Source organism: Chroicocephalus ridibundus, unplaced genomic scaffold (assembly GCF_963924245.1).
Source record: "Chroicocephalus ridibundus unplaced genomic scaffold, bChrRid1.1 SCAFFOLD_498, whole genome shotgun sequence".
Taxonomy (NCBI): domain Eukaryota; kingdom Metazoa; phylum Chordata; class Aves; order Charadriiformes; family Laridae; genus Chroicocephalus; species Chroicocephalus ridibundus.
Window position 1 is genome coordinate 1 of NW_026961665.1, and position 25,595 is coordinate 25,595.

Below are 25,595 nucleotides of genomic sequence, written 5' to 3' on the forward strand. Positions count from 1 at the left end.
GACACCCCAAAACTCCTGGGGGACCCCAAAACCCATGAGGCCCCCCCCCCCCGCACATCCCCCTCCCCATCCTGTAGTCGCTCCAGGGCAACGCTGCACCCCGAGGAGGAGGGCCGGGAGGCGGCGGTGTACTGGGAGCACTGGGAGGGGTGTACTGGGCGGGGAGGGGGACACAGTGAGGTTTTTGGGGTGACCCCCGTGTTTGGGGCTGTGCCCCCCCCCCCCCCAAATCCCTCCAGATCCTGACGGGGGAGGACTGGAACGCGGTGATGTACGACGGGATCATGGCCTACGGTGGCCCCGTCTTCCCCGGGATGCTCGTCTGCGTCTACTTCGTCATCCTCTTCATCTGCGGGAACTGTGCGTGGGCAGACTGGGAGCACTGGGAGGGACTGGGAACGGGGAGGGGGGCACGGGGTGGCGGGGGGGGGGGGGCGTAACTGGGGGGGTGGTGTGTGGGACAGCGGGAATGAGAAGTGGAGTGTTGGGGGGGGACAGGAGCAGGAGTGAACCCAGCAACATGGGGGGTACCAGGAGGACACTGGGGGGAATACCGGGAGGACACTGGGGGGGCTACTGGGAGGACACTGGGAGCACTGGTTAAGCCTTTCCTCCCCCTGCCCCCCCCCCCACCCCAAGACATCCTCCTCAACGTCTTCTTGGCCATCGCCGTCGACAACTTGGCCGACGGTGACAACATCAACTCGGGGGCTGAGAAAAAGTGAGCGCTGGGTGCCTTTTTGGGGTTGGGGGGGGACGGACGACACGGGGCCACCCGGATGCCTGGGTGCTCTGGGGGGGGGGGGGGGGGCCACATGGACGCCTGGGTGCCCTGGCTGACCACACCTCCCCCCCCCCCCCAAAAAAAACTAAACAGGGAGAAGGCCGGGGAGGTGGAAGCCGGCACGGGGAGCCAGGACGTGAGCGTGAAAGTGAGTGTGAGCAGGGTGTGCCCCCCCACCCCAGCCCTTGCATGTCCCCCGCTAAGTGTGCATAACCCTTGCACGCCCCCCGCCCCCCCCAGAGAGTGCATGGCCCTCGTGTCCCCCCCCAGCCCTCGCACATCCGTCCCCCAACCCCCACCAAAGCGTGCACGGCCCTCTCACACTCCCCCCCCCCCCCCCCCCCCCCCCCCAGGTTGAAGGGGAGCAGCCGGAGGAGGAGGAAGAGGAGGAGGGGAGCGAGGAAGGTGAGTGTCACCCCCCCATGGTGGGGGGGGGGCGGTCCATGGCGGGGGGGCGGGGGGGTGTGACAGCAGCCGGACGCCTGGGTCCCTTGCAGGGGACGAGGAGGCCGGGGGGGAGCGGGACAGTCTGGGGGGGGCCCGGCTGGAGGCCCTGGAGGAGCCCCCCAAACCCAAGGTGGTGCCGATCCCCGAGGGCAGCGCCTTCTTCCTGCTGGGCAGCACCAACCCGTGAGAGACTGGGGGCACTGGGGGGACTGGGAGGACTGGGGATGGGGACACTGGGGGGACTGGGAGCACTGAGAGGCGGGGGGCTAGGGACGCTGGGGGGCCTGGGAGGACTGGGGACGGGGACAGTGGGGGGACTGGGAGGACTGGGGACACAAGGGCCACGGAGGGGTCTGGGACTGGGGACAGTAGGAGCAGTTGGAGGGCTGGGGCTGGGGGGACTGGGAGGACTGGGGACACTGGGGGGGACTGGGAGGACCAGGACTGGGGAGACTGGAGGGACTGGGAGGACTGGGACTGGGGACACTGGGGAGACTGGGAGCACTGGGGACACAAGGGACGTGGAGGGGTCTGGGACTGGGGACACAGACTGGGGGGACTGGGAAATGAGGGCCGTGGCGGGTCTAGGACTGGGAAAACAAACTGGGGATACTGGGAGTACTGGGACTGGAGGGGCGAGGGGACTGGGAGGACAGCACACGGCGAGGACTGGGGGCGCTCGAGGGGAAACTGGAGAGAACTGGGACTAACTGGAACGGGGGAACCAGCTGCAGGGGGACCTGGGAGCGCTGGGGGAGTGAACTGGGAGGGAGAGGGGAGTAACTAACTGGGAGTGACTGGGAGTAACTGGGAGCACTGGCGCAGGCTGCGGGGTGCGGTGCCACGCCCTCATCCACCACCACATCTTCACCAACCTCATCCTCGTCTTCATCATCCTCAGCAGCGTCTCGCTGGCCGCCGAGGACCCCGTCCGCGCCCACTCGCCCCGCAACCATGTGGGAGACTGGGCGAACTGGGACAAACTGGGAGGGAGGGGGCGGTGGGGCGGCGGGGGGGGACACGGACGTGTAGCGGCATGGGACGCTCGGTGAGGGGTAGAAAGGGGGGGATTTGGGGCAGTTTGGGGGGATCCTGGGGGGGGGGGGAAGGGAACTGGGGGTTTGGGGGGGACCCCAGGGGTTTGGGGGGGCCGGGGGGGGGACTTGGGGGGTGTCGGGGTCACCCGTTTCCCCCCCCGCCCCCCCCCCCCCAGATCCTGGGCTACTTCGACTACGCCTTCACCTCCATCTTCACCGTGGAGATCCTGCTCAAGGTACGTGGCGGCGGGGGGGGGGCCACAGGGGTTTTGGGGCGGGGGGGGCAGGATTGGGGGGGTCCCTGGGAAGGGGGGGGGGATCTCCAGTGTTGGGGTTCACCCCCCTCTGCCCCCCTCCGCCCCCCCAGATGACGGCGTTCGGCGCCTTCCTGCACAAAGGCTCCTTCTGCCGCAACTGGTTCAACCTCCTCGACCTGCTGGTGGTCGGCGTCTCCCTCATCTCCTTCGGCATCCAGTGAGTTACTGGGGGCACTGGGAAGCACTGGGAGTGTCAGTGGGGGAGCTGGGAGGCACTGGGAGGTGCTAGTACCACCACTGGGAGGCACTGGGAGTGCCAGTGGGAGACACTGGCATAGCCTCTGGGGGCACTGGGAAACACTAGGATAGCCTCTGGGGACACTGGGAGCACTGGGATATTCTCTGGGGACACTGGGAGCACTGGGATAGCCTCTGGGGGCACTGGGAAACACTAGGATAGCCTCTGGGGACACTGGGAGCACTGGGATATTCTCTGGGGACACTGGGAGCACTGGGATAGCCTCTGGGGGCACTGGGAAACACTAGGATATCCTCTGGGGACACTGGGAGGCACTGGGAGCACTGGGATAGCCTCTGGGGGCACTGGGAAACACTAGGATATCCTCTGGGGGCACTGGGAGGCACTGGGAGCACTGGGATAGCCTCTGGGGGCACTGGGAACGCTGCTGGGGGGGGCACTGGGTGGGTTCCAGGAAGACCACTGGCAGTGCTACTGGGACGCTGGGAGGTACTGGGAGTGCCACTGGGGCCACTGGGAGCGTTACTGGGAGCACTGGTGTCCCGCGGCAGCTCCAGCGCCATCTCGGTGGTGAAGATCCTGCGGGTGCTGCGCGTCCTGCGGCCGCTGCGAGCCATCAACCGCGCCAAGGGCCTCAAGGTGCTGTGCTGGGAGGCGCTGGGAGCACTGGGGGAGGGGCACCCAGCAGCACCCTGTGGCGTGCTGCAGGCTGTACTGGTGGCACTGGGAGCACTGGGAGGGACACCCAGCAGTGCCCTATGGCGTGCTGCAGACCATACGGATGGCACTGGGAGCACTGGCGGCACTGGGGTGCCCGGGCACGTGGTGCGGGGTGTTACTGGTGTCGCTGGGGTGATGGGACTGGGAGCACTGGTGTCTCTGCTGGCAAGGGTGTCCTTGGTGTCCCCAGCCCGTGGTGCAGTGTCCCCATGTCCTCATGTCCCCAGCTCGCAGTGCAGTGTCCCTGTGTCCCTGTCCTTGTGTCCGCAGCCTGTGGTGCGGCGTCCCCGTGTCCCCAGCCCACGGTGCGGCGTCCCCGTGTCCCCGTGTCCCCGTGTCCCCAGCCCACGGTGTGGCGTCCCCATGTCCCCGTGTCCCCAGCCCACGGTGCGGTGTTCCCATGTCCCCGTGTCCCCAGCCCACGGTGCGGTGTCCCCATCCCCGTGTCCCCAGCCCACAGTGCAGAGTCCCCATGTCCCCGTCCCCATGTCCCCAGCCCACGGCGCGGCATCCCCATGTCCCCGTCCCTGTCCCCGCAGCACGTGGTGCAGTGCGTCTTCGTGGCCATCCGCACCATCGGCAACATCATGATCGTCACCACGCTGCTGCAGTTCATGTTCGCTTGCATCGGGGTCCAGCTCTTCAAGGTTGGGGGGGGGGGCCCTGACACACACACCCCCCCCAACCCCGGATTGGAGGGGGGGGGGGCCCCAATATCCCCCCCCCTCCCGCCGCCCCAAGGAGCCGGGCCCCCCCTGACCCACCCTGTTCCCCAGGGCAAGTTCTACAGCTGCACCGACGAGGCCAAGCACACGCCGGGGGAGTGCAAGTGGGTACCTGCCCCCGCCCCCAACTCCCCCCCCCCCCCGGCCCCGACATTCCCCCCCCCGAGTGTGAGTGTGAGTGAGGGCTGGGGTGAGGGAGCCGATGGCAGATGGGGGAGAGCACGTCTGAGGGTGAGTGTGAGCGGGGCCTGAGCGTGAGCGCAAGCGCCGTGCCGCCAGAGCGAGCGTGGGCCGAGTGTGAGTGCAGGTGACGGGGGCTGTGCCGGTGTCCCCAGCTGTGCTTTCCCCTCCGTCCCCAACCCGTGTGTGTGTGTGTGTCCCCTCCCCGGCGCAGGGGCACCTTCCTGGTGTACAAGGACGGGGACGTGTCCCACCCCTCGGTGCGCGAGCGCCTGTGGCACAACAGCGACTTCAACTTCGACAACGTGCTGGCGGGGATGATGGCGCTCTTCACCGTCTCCACCTTCGAGGGCTGGCCCGCGTGAGTCCCCGCGGGGGCGGGGGGGGGACGACAGTGCCACCGCACCCTGGGGACACCCCGCTGACCCCTCCCCAACCCCCGCGTGTCCCCCCCCCCCTCCACCCCCAGGCTGCTGTACAAGGCCATCGACGCCAACGCCGAGGATCAGGGCCCCATCTACAACTACCGGGTGGAGATCTCCATCTTCTTCATCGTCTACATCATCGTCATCGCCTTCTTCATGATGAACATCTTCGTCGGCTTCGTCATCATCACCTTCCGGGCGCAGGGGGAGAGCGAGTACCGCAACTGCGAGCTGGACAAGAACCAGGTGACGTCAGGGAGGGGGTTGGGGTTGTCACCTTGTCACACACCCCCCCGCCCCCCGGGTGTGGTGTCCCCGGTGCCATGGCCCCCCCCCGCCCTCCGTGTCCCCGCAGCGGCAGTGCGTGGAGTACGCGCTGAAGGCGCAGCCGCTGCGGCGTTACATCCCCAAGAACCGCACCCAGTACCGCGTCTGGGCCATGGTCAACTCCACCGCCTTCGAGTACATCATGTTCGTCCTCATCCTCCTCAACACCATCGCCCTGGCCGTGCAGGTGGGGCTTGGGGGGACGTGGGGACACTTGGGGACACCGAGGGGGGCAGGTAAGGACCCCCGCCCCCCGTTGTTGTCGTGTCGCCCCCCCCCCAAAGCACTACGAGCAGTCCAAGCCCTTCAACTACGTGATGGACCTGCTCAACATGGTGTTCACGGGGCTCTTCACGGTGGAGATGGTGCTCAAGATCATCGCCTTCAAACCGCGGGTAGGCTCCTGCCGGGGGGGGGCGGGTGTCGCACAAGGAGGAGGTGGGGGGGGGTGGTTCTCACACCGGGGGGAATGTCGCACAAGGGAAGGGGTTCTCGCAGGGAGAGGGGGTGTCACACGAGGAAGGGGGTTCTTACACAAGGGGGGGGGGTTGCAGGAGGAAGGAGCTTCTCGCTTGGGGCGGGGGGGGCTGTCGCACAAGTGAGGGGGGTGTGGCGCGGGGGGGGGGGGGGGGGGGCCCTCACCATCCCCCCCCATCCTCCCCGCAGCACTACTTCTGCGACGCCTGGAACACCTTTGACGCGCTCATCGTGGTGGGCAGCGTGGTGGACATCGCTGTCACCGAGGTCAACGTGAGTCACCCCCCCCCAACCTCCCTTGTTTCGGGGCGGGGCTCCCCAAGATCTGGGGAGGGGTGGGTTTTTTGGGGGGGGGTGTGGGGGTGTGTCATGTGTCCCCCATGTCCATGTGTGTCACCTCCATGGTCACTGCGTCTGTGTTCCTCACGTCCATCTGTCCGTCTCCGTTGTCCATCGGTGGTTGCTCATGCCTACGTGTGACAGAACGGGGGGCACGTTGGTGAGGTACGGGGGTGTCCTGGGGTTGGGGGGGGGACAGGAGTTTTGGGGTCCCCCTCACCCTGTGTGTGTCCCCCCCCCCGCAGAGCTCGGAGGACAGTTCCCGCATCTCCATCACCTTTTTCCGCCTCTTCCGCGTGATGCGGCTGGTGAAGCTGCTCTCTAAGGGCGAGGGCATCCGCACCCTGCTCTGGACCTTCGTCAAGTCCTTCCAGGTGGGGCTGGGGGGGGCGGGGGACGCACACACACACAAGGGGGGAGGTGACACAGTGTGGGGGGACACACTTGCCATCCCCCTTCTCCATCTCCCGTAGGCCCTGCCCTACGTCGCCCTCCTCATCGCCATGATCTTCTTCATCTATGCCGTCATCGGCATGCAGGTGAGACGGGGGGGGGGGGGGGCGCCTGCGAGAGGGGGGTGTGTGTGTGTCTGTCCCCTCCCCACGTCACCAGTTGTCCCCCCCCCACTCCCCGTGTCACCTGTCCCCCTCCTCCTCCCCCAGACCTTTGGGAAGGTGGCGCTGCAGGACGGGACCCAGATCAACCGCAACAACAACTTCCAGACCTTCCCCCAGGCCGTGCTGCTGCTTTTCAGGTGGGGCCGCCTATGGGGCCTGGGGGCGGGGGGGGCCCTATGGGATTGAGGGGGGCCTATAGAATCCCTATAGGGTCCTCCCTGCAGCGTCCCTGTGGTGTCCGTAGCACCCCCCCCTGCCCCGTGGGGTTCCTATAGGGCCCTTCTGAGCTCTGCCAGTCCCTGCAGGGCACCTCTCAGGGGAGGCCCGGCCCGAGACCACCACACCAGGGGTTGGGGGGCGGGGGTGGGGGGTGGGAGAACGCAGAGGGGCCCTATAGGGTCCAGAGGGTCCCTATAGGGCGTGGCGGGGTGCTATAGGGGGATGTGTGGGGCGCAGGTGCGCCACGGGGGAGGCCTGGCAGGAGATCATGCTGGCCAGCCTGCCGGGGAAACGCTGCGACCCGGAGTCGGACGCGGAGCCGGGCGAGGAGTTCACCTGCGGCAGCAACTTTGCCATCGTCTACTTCATCAGCTTCTTCATGCTCTGCGCCTTCCTGGTGAGCCCCACGGCCGTGCTGCCCCACAGCACCATGGGCCACCTCCCTGGTGGGCCCCCAAAACACCACTCGGGCCTTGCCCCACAGCAACAGCCCCTGCCCCACAGCAAGAGTCCGCCCTTTCACAAAAGGCCTGACTCGCAGCAACAGCCCTGCCCTGTAGCAGGAATCGTGCCCCATAGCAACAGCCCTGCCCTACAGCAACAGGCTCTGCCCCACAGCAAGAGCCCTACCCTGCAGCAAGAGCCCCTGCCCCACGGCAACAGCCCTGCCCCATAGCAACACCCCTGGGGGGGGGGCTCCCCCCCCTTTCCCCAGATCATCAACCTCTTTGTGGCCGTCATCATGGACAACTTCGACTACCTGACGCGCGACTGGTCCATCCTGGGCCCCCACCACCTGGACGAGTTCAAGCGCGTCTGGTCCGAGTATGACCCCGCCGCCAGGTCTGTCACCGTCACCCAGCTGGGGCGGGGGAACTGGGGGGGGGGGACACACAGGCAACGACGACGACACACACCCCCAGGTGTCACCTCCACCCACCCGCTGCAGGGGCCGCATCAAGCACCTGGACGTGGTGACGCTGCTGCGGCGCATCCAGCCCCCGCTGGGCTTCGGGAAGCTCTGTCCCCACCGCGTGGCCTGTAAGGTCAGCCGGGGGCCTCATGGGGGGGACATGGGGACACCCAGATCCACGTGTCATGTCCCGTCCCCCCCCCAATGTGTGTCTCTCTCCCCCCCTCCCAGCGCCTCGTGGCCATGAACATGCCACTCAACTCAGACGGGACCGTCACCTTCAACGCCACCCTCTTCGCCCTGGTCCGCACCTCCCTCAAGATCAAGACAGAAGGTTGGGACTTTGGGGTGGGTGACACCCCCTTGGGGCGGGGGGGGGGGGTGACAAGGTGGGGACAGCATCCCCCCCCCCCAATGCCCTGCTGTCCCCAACCAGGGAACTTGGATGTGGCCAACAAGGAGCTTCGCGCCGTGATCAAGAAGATCTGGAAGAGGACGAAGCCCAAGCTGCTGGACGAGGTCATCCCCCCGCCCGAGGGTGAGCCGCTGTCCCCTGTCCCTTCCTGGCCCCCGTGGGGACATCACCCTGTCCCCTCCCCTGACGCTGTCACCCCCCCACCCCCACCACCACCAGAGGAAGAGGTCACCGTGGGCAAGTTCTATGCCACCTTCCTCATCCAGGATTATTTCCGCAAGTTCCGGCGGCGGAAGGAGCGGGGGATGCTGGGCCCCAACGCTGGTCCCAGCAACGAGTGTGCGCTCCAGGTGGGTGGGGGAGGGAAGAAGGGGGTGTGTGTGTGGGGGGGTGTGTGTGTGTGTGTCACTGTTGTGACACCCCCCCCCCGCCTCGTCACTGTCCCCCAACTTGTCCCTGTGTCTCCCCTGCCCAGGCTGGGCTGCAGACGCTGCAGGCGCTGGGCCCGGAGATGCGGCGGGCGCTGAGCTGCGACCTGGAGGGTGAGGAGGGCCCCGACCCCCCCCAGGAGGAGGAACATCTCACCTATGCGGTAAGGCCCGACCCCCACCCACCTCGGGACACGCCCACCGGCCACACCCTGCATCAGACCACGCCCACTCAGCCACACCCCTTTGTTCGCAGCCCCCCGAGACCCTCTATGGCTCCGCCCCCAGCCCCCCGCCGCCCACCAGCCCCGTCGCCACCGAGGGGGAGGACCCCACGCCCCCTCCCCACGTCGTCACCCACCGCCTGGGCAGCAGGTACAGGGGAGGGACACGGCGGGGGGGGGGGGGGCGGGGGGGGGAAGGGGGGACGGGGAACGGCATGTGGGGGGGAATGTGAGGGTCCCCACGGCCCTGTGTGCAGGCGGCGCTCGGAGGAAGGGGGACAGGAGGAGCCACCCGCCCCCGAGGACGGGGAGGAGCCAGGGGACGGCAGCCACGAAGAGGAGCTGGAGGGCCCAGCCCCCCGCCGCCGCTGGAGTGGGGACAGGTACCGCCACGCCCTGTCCCCTGGGGGGGGTGGTGAGGTCCGTGTCATTGGGGTCCCTTAATGGCTTCTTGTCATTTCCCCCCCCCAGGCTGGGGACCCTGCCTGCCCCCCAGCCCCCACGCTGGGCGGGAGAGGGGCCGCGGGGGGGGTCGCTGCCCCTGCCCCCCCGCCACTTCGCCCTCCACAACGGCGCCCTGGAAGGGCAGCAGCTCAAGAGGCGCCGGCTCCTGCCCCCGACCCCCGCCGGTAGGGGCGGGGCCTGCGGGGAGGGGGCGGGGCTTGCAAGGAGGGGGTGGGGCTTAGGGGAGGGGCGGGGCCTATAGGGAGATTGCGTTTGTGGAGGGGGCGGGGCTTGTGGGGAAAGGGGCGGGGCTCACAGGGCGAGCACATGGTTGTGGGCGGGGTTTGTGGGGAGGGGCGGGGCTTGAGGGGCGTGGCTTACGGGGAGGGGGCGTGTCCCGCCGCAGGCCGGAAGCCCTCCTTCACCATCCAGTGCCTGCGGCGCCAGGGCAGCTGCGAGGACGAGCCCATCCCGGGCACCTACACCCCCTCGGGCCCCGCCCGGCCCCAGGTACCGCCACGGCGGGGACAGCGGGTGGGGACACGCGTCTCACCCTCCACACGCACTCGCAGTGACACCCAGCGCTCCCCGCAGGGCTACAGCAGCTCCGACACCTGGCGCCTGGGGGGCTCCACGCAGGCTTGGGCCACCGCCCCCCCGCCCCGCAGCCACGTCCTCTACGCGCCCCTCATCCTGGTGGAAGGGGGCCCTCCGCCGGCGGCGGGGGGGGGCGGCGGGAGCCTCCCCCCGCTCTCCCGCTGGTTCCTGGGGGACCGCGGCGCCCCCGGCCCCCTCCGCCTGCGGCCCTGCGCCCCCGGGGAGGCGCTGGCCCGCGGCTCGGCCGACAGCCTGGTGGAAGCCGTGAGTGAACGGGGAAGCGGGGACACACGCACACGCTGCCGCCACCTCCCGCCGCGCCCCCGGTGACAGCACCGCGTGTCCCCCCCCCTTCCCTCCTTGTCCCCAGGTGCTGATCTCGGAGGGGCTGGGGCTGTTCGCCCGCGACCCCAAGTTCGTGGCGGTGGCCAAGCGGGAGATCGCCGACGCGTGCGACATGACGATGGACGAGATGGAGAGCGCGGCCGCCGACCTGCTGACCCGCCGCCGGCACCACCCGCCCCCGGCCCCGGCCCCGGCCTCCGCCGCCGTCTACAGCGACGAGGAACCGCTGCGGCCGCCGGCCGAGGAGGAGCTGGCGGACGAGATGGCCTGTGTGGGCGGGGTGTAAGGGGGGAGCGGGGGGGCGCCGCCAAGCAGGGGCGGCCTCACAGGGGAAAAATAAAAAAAAAAATTAAAAAAAAGGGCTTTTTTTTTCCATCGAAATATGAAAAGGTGCGTTTGCGTTTTTCCCGAAGAATGAGGGAGGGGGGTTGCGTGCTTCAGAAAAGGGGGGGGATTTGCCTCACAAAAGGGAGAGGTTGCCTCAAAAAAAGAAAGGCTTTTGCCTCAAAAAAAAAAAAAAAAGGGGGGGGGGAGTTTTGCCCTCCAAAAAAAGGTTTACCTCAAAAAAGGGGGGGTTTTCCTCCGAAAAAGGGAGGCGGGGGGGGGGTTGCCTCGAAAAATGGGAGATCTTCTTCCTAAAAAAAAAGGTGTTGCCTCAAAAAAAGGTTTTTTTTCTCAGAAAAAAGGGTTTGCCTCAGAAAAAGGGAAAAACTTCAAAAAAAAAAAGTTTTACCTCAAGGAGGATGGGTTTACCTTAGGAAATACCTCAGGGAATGGGGGTTTTACCTTCAAGACAGACACATTTTTACCTCACAGAGGAGGGTTTCGCCTCAAAAGAGATTTACCTTAGGGAGGGGAATTTTACCTCAAAAAAAGTGGGGTTTTTGACCTCAGGAAAGGTATATTTTACCTCATAGAGAGGGTTTTTACCTCAGGAAAGGTAACTTTTACCTCGCAGAGGAGGGTTTTACCTCAGGGAGGAAGGCTTTACTTCCGCAAAGGGCTTTTTTACCTCAAGAAAGGCAAATTTTACCTCACAGATGTGCATTTTTACCTCAGCGAAGGTATATTTTGCCTCATAGAGAATGTTTTTACCTCAGGAAAGGTAATTTTTACCTGGCAGAGGAGGGTTTTACCTCAGGGAGGAAGGCTTTACTTCCGCAAAGGGCTTTTTTACCTCAAGAAAGGCAAATTTTCCCTCACAGATGTGCATTTTTACCTCAGGGAAGAGGATTTTTTTCACCTCGTCGAGGAGGATTTCACCTCAGAAAAGGGAAATTTCACCTCACAAAAGGTGGATTTTTTTTTTTTTTTAAATCACAATAGATTATTTTTTTTTTACCTCCAAAGTGCGGGGGTGTGGGGAATCGCACCAGGCTAATCTCGGCGGAGGAACCAGCCATCGCCGCCACATCCGGGTAACTGGCGGGCGCCGCCGCGTGCCCGGGACCTCGGCCCCTCCCCGCCCGCCCATTGGCGGAGAACGCAGCCAATGGGGAAGCGCCTCAGCGTGCTGTGCCCGCCTCCCCCCCCAACGCAGCGCATGGGGGCGAGCGCCCCCCCATAACCCCCCCACTTCCTTTTAGCCTCCAAAGTTTAATAATAATAAAAAAAAAATCATAATACAATAAAATAAGCCCCCCCCCCCCCCCCCCCCCCGCTACAAAGAGCCCGAGACTGTTAGTGTCGGCGGGGGGAGGGGGGGCGGGGAGGGGGGGCCCCAAATCCGCCCCCACCCCCCTGAAATCCCCCCCCCCCCCAAATCCTATAAAAAACGTGATGCGACGGGGGGGGGGGGGGGGGGAAGGGGGGGGCAGGCCCTGCTGTGCTGGTTGGGGAACCCTCCACCCCGGGTTTTGGAGGGGGGGACACACACACACAAGCCCCCCCCTCCCGGCCCCTCTCTCCCTCCCCCACCCCCAATCTCTGTGTGTGTGCCCCCCCCCCCATACCCCCCTCTCCCCCCTTCCCGGGGGGCTTAACGATACAAAAGAAATCAACTCAAATAATTACATCGCGGGGGGGGGGGGGAAGGAAGGGGGGAGCCCCCCCCCACCCCCCCCCCGCCCCCACCCTTCCCCAGTCTGGGGGGTTTTGGGGGGGGCGGTTTGGGGGGGGTGAAGGGGGGCCCGACCCCAGTCCCGTCCCCGTCCCCCCCCCTCACCCCCCCCCGCCCACGTCCCTCCCTGGCACCGGCAAGAGCGTCCATCCGAGCTGGGGGCTCCGCGTCACGAGTCCTGGGGGGGTGAAAAGGTTGGGGGGGGGGGGGGTGTGAAAAGGTGTTGGGGGGGTCACACACACACACCCCCCCCCATAGCCCTCCACACAAACCCCATGGCCCCCCCCCGTGGTCTTCCTGGGACAGCCCCCCCCCCCTCCCATAATGCCCCCACATCCCCCTATGCTCCACCTGGGACACCCCCCCCACCCCATAACCCCCCCCCGTGCTCCTCTGGGACCCCCCCCCCCCCCTCACCCCATACCCCCCCCCCCATACTCTTCCTGGGACCCCCCCCGTGCTCCTCTGGGACCCCCCTCACCCCATAACCCCCCCCCATGTTCCTCTGGACCCCCCTCACCCCATAACACCCCCCGTTCCTCCGGGACCCCCTGTCCCTCACCCCATAACCCCCCCCCCCCATACTCCTCCTGGGACCCCCCTTACCCCATAACCCCCCCCCCCATGTTCCTCTGGGACCCCCCCTCCCTCACCCCATAACCCCCCCCCACCATGTTCCTCTGGGACCCCCCCCTCACCCCATAACCCCCCCATGCTCCTCCTGGGACCCCCCCCATACCCCATAACCCCCCCCCCATACTCCTCCTGGGACCCCCCCTCACCCCATAACCCCCCCCCCATGTTCCTCCTAGGACCCCCCCCCCCTTACCCCATAACCCCCCCCGTGCTCCTCTGGGACCCCCCCTCACCCCATAACCCCCGCTATGTTCCTCCTAGGACCCCCCCCCCCCTTACCCCATAACCCCCCCATGCTCCTCCTGGGACCCCCCCCATACCCCATAACCCCCCCCCATACTCTTCCTGGGACCCCCCCCGTGCTCCTCTGGGACCCCCCTCACCCCATAACCTCCCCCCATGTTCCTCTGGGACCCCCCCTCACCCCATAACCCCCGCTATGTTCCTCCTAGGACCCCCCCTCACCCCCGCTATGTTCCTCCTAGGACCCCCCCCACCCCTTACCCCCACAGCCCCCCCATACTCCTCCTCAGGCCTGCCCCCCCGCCCCCCATTAAAGCCCCAGGACCCCCGCCCCACAACCCCCCAGGGAGATGGGCCCCCTATATCCCCCCCCTCCCTCCCCCCAACTCACCCCGGGTGTGGGGGCCGGGCGGGGGGGGGCTGTCCCGGGGTGTCCCCCCCTCGGGCCCCCGACTCCTCTTTGGCTCCAGCTCCTCCTTGGCCAGGGGGGGGAGGTCGCCCCGCTCCGCCCGGCGTTTCCGACGTTTTTCGGGGTCCCGGCCGCGGGCGCGAGCCCCCCGCCGCTCCGCCTGCTCCAGCTGGGAATTCCGGGGGGGGGCGGGGGGGAGAGTGAAACATACACCCCATCAGTGACACCCCCACCCCCCCCAGAATTGGGGGGGTGGGGGGGAAAGGGAAGGGGGAGTTTGGGGTCCCCCGGGGGAGGTTTGAGGCGATTTTGGGGACCCCCATCTTGAGGGGGAGGGGGGAAGAGGGAAAGGGCAACAGCGGAGGGGTGGTTTGGGGGGGCCCTGGAGGGGTGTTTTGGGATCCCCCAGTGATGTCTCGGGGTCCCCGGGGGGGGGATTTTGGGGTCCCCAGGGGGGATTTTGCAGACCCGACCTCGAGACAGGGGTGGGATATGGCAAGGGGATGAACGTAGGGATGGTTTTGGGGTCCCCGGGGGGGTTTTGGGGTCCCCAGGGGGGGATTTTGGGGACCCGACCTCGAGGGGGAGGCGGAAGAGGGCAAGGGGAGCAGCACTGGGCTGGTTTTGGGGTCCCTGAGGGGGGTTTCAGGGTCCCAAGGGGTGATTTTGGGGACCCAGACCTCGAGAGGGAGGTGGAAGAGGGCAAGGGGACGAACGTAGGGATGGTTTTGGGGTCCCCGGGGGGGTTTTTGGGGTCCCCAGGGGGGGATTTTGGGGACCCGACCTCGACAGGGGGGTGGGATATGGCAAGGGGACGAATGTAGGGATGGTTTCGGGGTCCCCAGGGGGATTTTGGGGTCCCCGGGGGTGATTTTGGGGACCCGACCTTGAGGAGGAGACGGAAGAGGGCAAGGGGAGCAGCGCTGGGCTGGTTTTGGGGTCCCCAGGGGGGATTTTGGGGACCCGACCTCAACAGGGGGGTGGGATATGGCAAGGGGATGAACGTAGGGATGGTTTCGGGGTCCCCGGGGGGGTTTTGGGGTCCCCAGGGGGGGATTTTGGGGACCCGACCTCGAGGGGGAGGCGGAAGAGGGCAAGGGGAGCAGCACTGGGCTGGTTTTTTGGGGTCCCTGGGGGGGGTTTCGGGGTCCCCAGGGGGGATTTTGGGGACCCGACCTTGAGGAGGAGGCGGAAGAGGGCAAGGGGAGCAGCACTGGGCTGGTTTTGGGGTCCCTGGGGGGGGTTTCGGGGTCCCCAGGGGGGATTTTGGGGACCCGACCTCGAGAGGGAGGTGGAAGAGGGCAAGGGGACAAACGTAGGGATGGTTTTGGGGTCCCCGGGGGGGTTTTGGGGTCCCCAGGGGGGGATTTCGGGACCCGACCTCGAGGGGGAGGCGGAAGAGGGCAAGGGGAGCAGCGCTGGGCTGGTTTTGGGGTCCCCGGGGTGGGATTTTGGGGTCCCCAGGGGGGATTTTGGGGACCCGACCTCAACAGGGGGGTGGGATATGGCAAGGGGATGAACGTAGGGATGGTTTTGGGGTCCCCGGGGGGGTTTTGGGGTCCCCAGGGGGGGATTTTGCGGACCCGACCTCGAGATGGGGGTGGGATATGGCAAGGGGCCGAATGTAGGGATGGTTTTGGGGTCCCCGGGGGGGATTTTGGGGTCCCCAGAGGGGGATTTTGGGGACCCGACCTCAACAGGGGGGTGGGATATGGCAAGGGGACAAACTTAGGGATGGTTTTGGGGTCCCCGGGGGGGTTTTGGGGTCCCCAGGGGGGGATTTTGGGGACCCGACCTCGAGGAGGAGGCGGAAGAGGGCAAGGGGAGCAGCACTGGGCTGGTTTTGGGGTCCCTGGGGGGGGTTTCGGGGTCCCCAGGGGGGGATTTTGGGGACCCGACCTCGAGAGGGAGGTGGAAGAGGGCAAGGGGACGAACGTAGGGATGGTTTTGGGGTCCCCGGGGGGGTTTTGGGGTCCCCAGGGGGGGATTTTGCGGACCCGACCTCGAGACGGGGGTGGGATATGGCAAGGGGATAACGTAGGGATGGTTTTGGGGTCCCCGGGGGGGATTTTGGGGTCCCCAGGGGCTGGTTTTGGGGTCTCGGGGACACTATGGGGCAGTTTCAGGGTGCTGGGGGTGGTCTGGGGAATTTTGGGGGGGGGAGGGAGGAGGGGTTCTGGGATCCCCAGGGTGGTTTGGGGCAGTTTTGGGGTCCAGAAGAGACACTCTGGGGGAGTTCTGGCATCCCCAGGGGGCTTTGGGGAAGTTTTGGGGGCTCCTGGAGAGGTTTTGGAGAAATTTGGGGGGTCCTAGAAGTTCTTTGGGGAAATTTTGGGGGACGCGGAGATGTTTTAGAGGCGTTTTGGGGGTCGTGGAGGTGATTTGGAGAAATTTGGGGGGTCCTGGAGGTGATTTGGAGAAGTTTTGGGGGTCCTGGAGATGTTTTAGAGGCATTTTGGGGGTCGTGGAGGTGATTTGGAGAAGTTTTGGGGGTCCTGGAAGCTCTTCGGGGAAATTTTGGGGGACCTGGAGATGTTTTAGAGGCATTTTGGGGGTCGTGGAGGTGATTTGGAGAAATTTGGGGGGTCCTGGAGGTGATTTGGAGAAGTTTTGGGGGTCCTGGAAGTTCTTCGGGGAAATTTTGGGGGACCTGGAGATGTTTTAGAGGCATTTTGGGGGTCCTGGAGGTGATTTGGAGAAATTTGGGGGGTCCTGGAGATCATTTGTGGAAATTCTGGGGGTCCTGGAGATCATTTGTGGAAATTCTGGGGGTCCTGGAGATGTTTTAGAGGAGTTTTGGGGGTCCTGGAGATGATTTGGAGAAGTTTTGGGGGTTGTGGAGGTCCTTTGGGGAAATTCTGGGGGTCCTGGAGATGTTTTAGAGGCATTTTGGGCGTCCTGGAGGTGATTTGGAAGAGTTTTGGGGGTCCTGGAGGTGATTTGGAAGAGTTTTGGGGGTCCTGGAGGTGATTTGGAAGAGTTTTGGGGGTCCTGGAGGTGATTTGGGGAAATTTTGGGGACGTGGAGATGTTTTAGAGGCGTTTTGGGGGTCCTGGAGGTGATTTGGAAGAGTTTTGGGGGACCTGGTGGTGATTTGGAGAAGTTTTGGGGGTCACGGAGGCGATTTGGAGAAGTTTTTGGGGGGGGGGGTCCCGGAGACGCTCGGGGGAAATTTGGGGGTTCCCAGAGGTGTTTCGGGCCGGGGGGGTGGTGATCCCAAAGGTTCTCCATGAGTTTTGGGGGTCGCGGAGTTGATTTGGGGAGGTTTTGGAGGACCCGGAGACGCTTCGGGCAAGTTTTTGAGGTTCCTGGGGCTGCTTTAAGTGCCCCGGGGGAGGTTTTGTTGGGTTTTTTTTTGGGGGGAAGGGGGTTAATTTTGGGGGGGTTGGGGGTTACCTCGAGGAGGAGGCGGAAGAGGGGCAGCGGCGGGGGGGCGGGCGGCCTGCAGCAGCCTCCAGATGCTCTGGGCCTCGTCCAGCGTCACCTCCAGGAGGTCGCCCTCCATCATCAGCTCCTCCAACGGGCGTCGGGCGCCTTCCGCCAGCTCCAGCACCGGCCCCTGCAGCCGCGGCAGCGCCGCGCTCAACGCCTCCAGCTCTGCCGGGGGGGGGGACAGGGCGTCACCAAGGGGACACCGCGTCACCAACAGGACACCGCGGAACCACGGGGGACACCGCGGCACGAGGAGGACACCGCGGCACGAGGAGGACACCGTGGCACGAGGAGGACACCGCGGCACCATGGGGGCACCGCGGCACCACGGGGGACACCATGTCATGAGGAGGACACTGTGGCACCAACGGGGACACCACGGCACCATGGGGGACATCGCGTCACCAACAGGACACCATGGCACCATGGGGGACACCACATCGCCAATGGGGACATTGTGGCATGAGGAGGACACCATGGCACCACAACAGGACATCATGGCACCATAGGGGACACCGCGGCACCACGGGGGACATTGCGTCACCAACAGATACCATGGGGGACATCATGTCATGAGGAGGACACTGTGGCACCAACGGGGACACCACGGCACCATGGGGGACATTGCATCACCAACAGGACACCGTGGCACCAACAGGGACATACGTCATGAGGGGGACACCGTGGCGCCGACAGGACACTGCGGCACCATGGGGGACATCACGTCGTCAACGGGGACATCGCAGCACGAGGAGGACACCGTGGCACCAATAGGACACCATGGCACCATGGGGGACATCACGTCACAAGGGGGACACTGTGGCACCATGGGGGACACCATGGCCGACATCACGTCACCAACAGGATACCGCGGCACCAGGGGGGACATCGCGGCACCAACGGGGACATCACGGCATGAGGGGGACACCACGGCACCAACAGGACGCCACGGCACCATGGGGGACATCATGTCATGAGGAGGACACTGTGGCACCAACAGGGACACCGCGGAACCACGGGGGACATCGCGGCACCAACAGGACACCGCAGAACCACGGGGGACATCGCGTCGCCATCGGGGACATCACAGCACGAGGAGGACACTGTGGCACCATGGGGGACGTCGCACCATGAAGGGCACACTGCGGCACCAACAGGACACCACGGCACCAACGGGGGGACATCACGTCACGAGGGGGACACTGTGGCACCATGGGGGACATCACGTCATGAGGGGGACACTGTGGCACCAACAGGACACCACGGCACCACAGGGGACATCGCGTCACCAACAGGACACCGTGGCACGAGGAGGACACCGTGGCACCAGCAGGACATCATGTCACCATAGGGGACACCGCGGCACCATGGGGGACATCACGTCACGAGGAGGACACTGTGGCACCAACGGGGGCACCACGGCACCATGGGGGACATCGCATCACCAACAGGACACCATGGCACCATGGGGGACACCACATCGCCAATGGGGACATTGCGGCACGAGGAGGACACCATGGCACCAACGGGGACATCACGTCATGAGGGGGACGCCCCGGCGCCAACGGGACACTGCAGCACCATGGGGGACATCACGTCGCCAACGGGGACATCGCAGCACGAGGACGACACTGTGGCACCATGGGGGACACCGCGGCACCATGGGGGACATCACGTCACAAGGGGGACACTGTGGCACCATGGGGGACACCATGGCCAAAATCATGTCACCAACAGGACACCGCGGCACCATGAGGGACATCGCGTCACCAACGGGGACATCACGGCACGAGGGGGACAACGCGGCACCAACAGGACACCGTGGCACCATGGAGGACATCACATCACGAGGGTGACACTGTGGCACCAACGGGGGGACACTGTGTCATGAGCAGGACACTGTGGCACCATGGGGACACCGTGGCACCACGAGGGACACCACGTCATGAAGTGGACACCGCGGCAGTGACGGGACATCGTGGCACCATGGGGGACATCACATCACCAACAGGACACCGTGGCACGAGGAGGACACCATGGCACTACAACAGGACATCATGGCACCATAGGGGACACCGTGGCATCACGGGGGACATTGCGTCACCAACAGGACACCATGGGGGACATCGTGGCACCATGGGGAACATCACGTCATGAGGGGGACACCATGGGGGACATCGCGGCACGAGGAGGACACCATGGCACCAGCAGGACATCATGGCACCATAAGGGACACTGCAGCACCACGGGGGACATCGTGGCACCAACAGGACACCGTGGCACCACGAGGGACATCGCGTCACGAGGGGGACACCGTGGCACCATGGGGGACACCACAGCCGACATCATGTCACCAACAGGACACCATGGCACCGTGGGGGACATTACGGCACCAACAGGACACCGTGGCACCACTGGGGACATCATGTCATGAGAAGGACACTGTGGCACCACGGGGGACACTGTGGCACCAACGGGGACATCATGTCACCACGGGGGACATCATGTCACCAACAGGACACCGTGGCACCATTGGGGACATTGCGTCATGAGGAGGACACCGTGGCACCAATGGGGACATCGCGTCATGAGGAGGACACCGTGGCACCAATGGGGACATCACGTCACCACGGGGGACATCACGTCACCAATGGGGACATCGTGTCACCAGGGGGACGCCACGTCACGAGGAGGACACCGAGGGGACACCGCATCACCAGGGGGACGCCACGGTGCCATGGGGACACCAGGTCACCCCCAGGACACCGCGGGAGACGCCACGTCCCCAAGGGGACACCAAGGGGACACCACGTCCCCAGAGGGGCACTGTGGGGACACTGTGTCACCGGGGGGGTGTCCCCTGGGCTCGTATGGGATCCGCTGGGGCCCAGCAGCCCGGGGGATCCGTGAGGCTGGTGGGGGATCCACTGGGCCCCCCCCAGCGTCACACGGGATCCCCGGAGTCCCGCAGCGTCCCCTGGGCTCCCGGGGGATCCCAGTGTCCCCTGCGCTCCCATGGGATCCACTGGGCTCACACCGGATCCCACGAGTCCCAGTGTCCCCTGCGCTCCCGTGGGATCCACTGGGCTCACACCGGATCCACGAGTCCCACAGTGTCCCCTGCGCTCCCGTGGATCCACAGGGCTCCCACGACGGGATCCCAGTGTCCCCTGTGCTCCCGTGGGATCCACTGGGCTCACACCGGATCCCACGAGTCCCACAGTGTCCCCTGCGCTCACATGGGATCCACTGGGCTCACGTGGGATCCCAGTGTCCCCTGTGCTCACAGGGGATCCACTGGGCTCCCATGGGATCCCTGGAGTCCCACGGCGTCCCCTGTGCTCCCGTGGGATCCACTGGGCTCACACCGGATCCCAGTGTCCCCTGTGCTCCCGTGGGATCCACTGGGCTCACACCGGATCCCACGAGTCCCACAGTGTCCCCTGCGCTCACAGGGGATCCACTGGGCTCCCGGGGGATCCCAGTGTCCCCTGGGCTCCTGTGGGATCCACTGGACTCCCACGGGATCCCTGGAGTCCTACGGTGTCCCCTGCGCTCATGTGGGATCCACTGGGCTCCCACGGCGTCCCCTGCGCTCATGTGGGATCCACTGGGTTCACGCGGGATCCACTGGGCTCCCAGGGGATCCCACAAGTCCCACGGCGTCCCCTGGGCTCACATGGGATCCACTGGGCTCCCAGGGGATCCCACAAGTCCCACAGTGTCCCCTGGGCTCGCGGGGGATCCACTGGGCTCGCGGGGGATCCTGCAAGTCCCACAGCGTCCCCTGGGCTCACATGGGATCTGCTGGGCTCGTGTGGGATCCCAGTGTCCCCTGGGCTCATGTGGGATCCACTGGGCTCGTGTAGGATCCCCGGAGTCCCACAGCGTCCCCTGCGCTCGTGTGGGATCCACTGGGCTCCTGTGGGATCCCAGGGTCCCCTGCGCTCACATGGGATCCCCAGAGTCCCACAGTGTCCCCTGCGTTCATGTGGGATCCACTGGGTTCACGTGGGATCCCTGTGCTCACGTGGGATCCACTGGTCTCCCAGGGGATCCCGTGAGTCCCACAGCATCCCCTGGGCTCCCGTGGGATCCCAGTGTCCCCCCACATGAGTGCAGGGGGGCACTGTAGGACTCCGGGGATCCTACACAAGCCCAGTGGATCCCACGGGAGCCCAGGGGACACTGGGATCCCACGGGAGCCCAGTGGATCCCACGGGAGCCCAGGGGACGCTGTGTGATCCACTGGGCTCCAGGGGATCCCGCGAGTCCCACAGCGTCCCCTGGGCTCACGTGGGATCCCCTGCGAACCCCATGGATCCAGAGAGACCCACGGCACCCCCTCTACTCGCGAGGGACCCACTGGATCCCCCTCCCTTCCCCAATCACCCGGGATCCCTGGAGTCCCACAGCCCCCGCTGGGGCCCCCAGGGGATCCACAGGGCCCACGTGGGATCCGGGGGGTCCCAGTGCCCCCAGGGGATCCGTAAGGGGCCCCTGCGGGATCCGGGGGATCCCGGCGCCCCCGGGGGATCCATAAGGGGCCCCTGCGGGATCCGGGGGATCCCGGCGCCCCCGGGGGATCCATAAGGGGCCCCTGCGGGATCCGGGGGATCCCGGCGCCCCTGGGGGATCCGTAAGGGCCAAGAGGGGATCCGGGGGATCCCAGCGCCCCCCATCGGATCCATAAGGGGCTCCTGCAGGATCCGGTGGATCCCAGCGCCCCCGGTGCCCCCAGGGCATCCATAAGGGGCCCCCCCACAGGAGCCGGTGGATCCCAGCGTCCCCAGTAGATCCCAGTGGATCCCACTCACCGGAGGGCAGAGGGCCGTTCTTCTCCGGGCTGGGGGCGTCGCCGTTCTCCACCGCCACCTGGGGGGGGGACGGGGGACACGGCGTTATGGGGAGGCCGAGCCCCCCCCAGCCCCAAGAGCCACCCCATAGCGCTGCCCCACACCTCCCCCAGCCCCACATCCCCCCAACATCCAGCTGAAAACTCAGCCCCACACTTCCCCCAGCCCCACAACCCCCCAACATCCAGCCGACAACCAGCCCCACACCTTTCTCCAGCCCCACCGCCTGCCCCCTGCCCCACAACCCACCCCACAACCGGCCCCACGCCTCTTCCAGCCCCACAACCCACCCCACAACCCGCCCCACGCCTCTTCCAGCCCCACAACCCACCCCACAACCCGCCCCACGCCTCTTCCAGCCCCACAACCAGCCCCACGCCTCTTCCAGGCCCAATACCCACCCCCCACAATCTGCCCCACACCTCTTCCAGCCCCACAACTGGCCCCACAACCCAACCCAAAACCCGCCCCACGCCTCTTCCAGCCCCAAAACCCGCCCCACGCCTCTTCCAGCCCCAAAACCCGCCCCACGCCTCTTCCAGCCCCAAAACCCGCCCCACGCCTCTTCCAGCCCCAAAACCCGCCCCCACGCCTCTTCCAGCCCCAAAACCCGCCCCACGCCTCTTCCAGCCCCAAAACCCGCCCCACAACCCACCCCAAAACCCGCCCCACAACCCACCCCAAAACCCGCCCCACACCTCTTCCAGCCCCACAACCCACCCCCCAACCCCACTACCTTCCCTCCAGCCCCACAACCAGCTCCCCCTCCGCCCAGTCCCCGTCCCCAGACCTTGGTCTGCTCGTTGCGGCTGGCCTCCCGCAAAGCGCCGGCCCCATCCCCGTGCAGGCGATGCCGTAGAGCCGCCAACCTCTCCAAAGGTCCGGCTACGTCGGGAGAAGCCAGGAGCTGCCGGGCCCGATCCTGCCAAGTGATGGCTCGTTCGGTCAAACACTGCAAAGCTTCGCCCTCCGGCAACCTGACGGGCAACTTCTGCAGGGCCACCAACAAGGCCAAGATGGTTTCCAAGCGGGGACGACGCGACCGTTGGCAAAGAGGGCAGAGGAATTTGGCGTCCCACTCCCACCAAGCCGGCGAAGGTTTTTGAGAACCCAAACGGGGCCAAGCTACGCAAGAACCGTGAAACCAGTCTCGGCAGAGCTGACACTGGAGCATGCCGGAGCTCGCCGGTTGCCCGCAGACGCAAGAAGGTGGTCCGGGACCCGGGAGGGGTGGAGCGGCTTTTTGAGAGTTGACGTGCCGGAGCCGGAGCATCCCCTCTTTTTCTTTTTGTTCCCCTTCTTTAAACGCCACGATCTTGGAAAAAGGGAAAAGCGGTGGGTGAAAAAAAAAGAGGGATACAAGGCATGGGGTGGGAGGCGGGGGGCGGGACGCGGGGCGCCCCACAGCGCCCCACACAATTCAAAACCTGGCTCACCACAGCGCCGGGGTCGCGGAGATCCTGCGCCGAAAGGCCCAAGCTCTCGGCGTCCAGTTTGTAAAGACCCGGCTCCTGGCGCCATTTCAGCCTCTTGCTGCTGTCGGAGCCGGCATCGGCGCAGGGACACAGCACCTGAGACACGGGGGGCAGCCCCCCAGCCCCTTTATCTCCCCCACAGAGGCATGGGGGGCAGCCCCCCCGACCCTTTATCCCCCCCTAGAGGTATGGGGTAAAACCCCCCAGCCCCTTTATTTCTCCCTAGAGATATGGGGTGAAGCCCCCCAGTCCCTTTATCTGCCCCTAAAGATATGGGGGGCAGCCCCCAGCCCACTTATCTCCCCACAGATATATGGGGTGAAGCCCCCCAGTCCCTTTATACCTCCCTAGAGATATGGGGGGCAGCCCCCAGCCCCTTTATCCCCCCCTAGAGATATGGGGGGGCAGCCACTAGTCCCTTCATCCCCCCCTAGAGATATGGGGGGGCAGCCACTAGTCCCTTTATTTACCCCCAGAGATATGGGGTGAAGCCCCCCCACCCCTTTATTTCCCCCTAGAGATATGGGGTGAAGCCCCCCAGCCCCTTTATCCCCCCCTAGAGATATGGGGGCAGCCCCCAGGCCCTTTATCCCCCCCTAGACATGTGGGGGGCAGCCCCCAGTCCCTTTATACCCCCCTAGAGATATGGGGGGCAGCCCCCAGTCCCTTTATACCCCCCTAGAGATATATGGGGTGAAGCCCCCCAGTCCCTTTATTCCCCCTAGAAATATGGGGGGCAGCCCCCAGTCCCTTTATCCCCCCCTAGAGACACGGGGGGCAGCCCCCAGTCCCTTCATCCCCCCCTAGAGATGTGGGGAGCAGCCCCCAGCCCCTTTATCCCCCCCTAGAGATGTGGGGGGCAGCCACTAGTCCCTTTATTTACCCCCAGAGATATGGGGTGAAGCCCCCCCGCCCCTTTATTTCCCCCTAGAGATATGGGGTGAAGCCCCCCAGCCCCTTTATCTGCCCCTAGAGACACGGGGGGCAGCCCCCAGCCCCTTTATACCCCCCGAGAGACGTCAGGAGCAGCCCCCAGGCCCCTTATCCGCCCCTAGAGATATGGGGGGCAGCCCCCAGGCCCTTTATCTCCCCCTAGAGATATGGGGGGCAGCCCCCAGGCCCTTTATCTCCCCCTAGAGATATGGGGGGCAGCCCCCAGGCCCTTTATCTCCCCCTAGAGACATGGGGGGGGCAGCCCCTAGTCCCTTCATCCCCCCCTAGAGATAGGGGGTGAAGCCCCCAGCCCCTTTACCCTCCCCTAGAATTGCAGTGGGGCAGCCCCTAGTCCCCTTATCCCCCACCTCCGAGATATGGGGTGAAGCCCCCTTTATCCGTCCCGTCCCCACCGTGTCCCCCCGCCCCCTTCCCCCTCTCCCCTTTCTCACCCACCTCCAACAAAGTATAGCAGGAATTTTTCTTCAGGAAGGTACGGGACGCTTTATCCCGCCAGGAATGAGCGGTGCCGACCTGTACCTCCAACTGCCGCAGCTCTTCCAGCCGCACGGGTAAATCCCGACCCACCGCCACCAGCCCCTCCAGATCGTCCAGGCAGGGGTAGTGGTCGCCGTTCTGCGGGGAACGATGGCGGAAAAGTTGTGGGGGGGGGAAGATTGAAGAGTCTGTGTGTCATCATCCCCCCCCTCCCAGGGTGAAAAGTTGCGGGGGGGGGGGACGGGACATCCCCGGAGCTCACCTGGATCTCCTCGACGTCGGCGATCCAGGCGCGGGCTTTGGCCAAGGCTTCTTTCAGCGCCTGGATGTTGGGCAGCAAAGCCGGGATGTTTTCGGCTTCTTTGATGATGGCGGCCAAGGTGGCCGGGGGGTGCTTCTGCCTGCGGGGGAGGGGGTGAGAAGCCAAGCGGCCGGCTGCCGGAACCACCCCCCCACCCCCTCCCAAGATCCCAGAGACCACCACCAAGATCCCGGAGACCCAAGATGCGTCCCCCAGCCCCAACCCCAGGCCTGGCCCCTCCGAGGGTCCGGCTCCGGCCCAGCTTTCCCTTGGGAAGGGAAGAAGCCGAAGCCCAAACCTTTTCTCTCCCTCCCCGGGGATGTGGGGGGCAGCCCCCCAGCCCTAGAGATGTGGGGTGAAGCCCCCCCACGCCCTTTATCGCAGCCCCAGTTGAGCCCTGACCCCTTTTATACCCCTCTGGGGGGGCTGTGGGATTTGCCCCCCAGCCCCTTTGTGTGTGTCGTCCCCCCCACGCCGGGGGGCCACATCCTGACCTGGCCTCCAGCCCCCCAGCCCCTTTATCCCCCCCTCAGAGATGTGGGGCGAAGCCCCCAGACCCTTTATCCCCCCCTAG

General features: G+C 65.7%; 2 protein-coding genes across 2 annotated transcripts in view; one reads left to right on the forward strand and one right to left on the reverse strand.

The window, feature by feature from the left end:
* Window positions 1–239: 239 nt before the first annotated feature.
* LOC134509549 (voltage-dependent L-type calcium channel subunit alpha-1F-like) lies at window positions 240–10,500 on the forward strand (the record flags this gene model as incomplete). The annotated part of the gene is made up of 31 exons (XM_063322092.1): window positions 240–360; window positions 640–721; window positions 878–932; window positions 1,138–1,189; window positions 1,282–1,414; window positions 2,046–2,187; window positions 2,445–2,504; window positions 2,636–2,742; window positions 3,336–3,423; window positions 4,044–4,151; window positions 4,281–4,333; window positions 4,624–4,770; window positions 4,879–5,080; window positions 5,190–5,348; window positions 5,446–5,556; window positions 5,828–5,911; window positions 6,223–6,351; window positions 6,451–6,516; window positions 6,640–6,731; window positions 7,051–7,210; window positions 7,529–7,656; window positions 7,763–7,859; window positions 7,958–8,060; window positions 8,163–8,264; window positions 8,361–8,491; window positions 8,617–8,733; window positions 8,826–8,944; window positions 9,051–9,176; window positions 9,265–9,422; window positions 9,644–10,098; window positions 10,205–10,500. Coding segments are annotated over 31 exons (3,948 nt in total), but the record flags the coding sequence as incomplete, so codon positions are not given.
* Window positions 10,501–12,339: 1,839 nt separating this feature from the next.
* LOC134509547 (lysine-specific demethylase 5C-like) overlaps window positions 12,340–25,595 on the reverse strand; it is a 32,073-nt gene continuing 18,817 nt past the window's right edge. Inside the window, 9 exon segments of the mRNA XM_063322089.1 lie at window positions 12,340–12,416; window positions 13,509–13,695; window positions 16,923–16,958; window positions 16,960–17,123; window positions 21,776–21,833; window positions 22,605–23,129; window positions 23,251–23,385; window positions 24,679–24,858; window positions 24,983–25,121. Of these exon segments, the coding sequence (XP_063178159.1) occupies window positions 12,340–12,416; window positions 13,509–13,695; window positions 16,923–16,958; window positions 16,960–17,123; window positions 21,776–21,833; window positions 22,605–23,129; window positions 23,251–23,385; window positions 24,679–24,858; window positions 24,983–25,121 (1,501 nt within the window).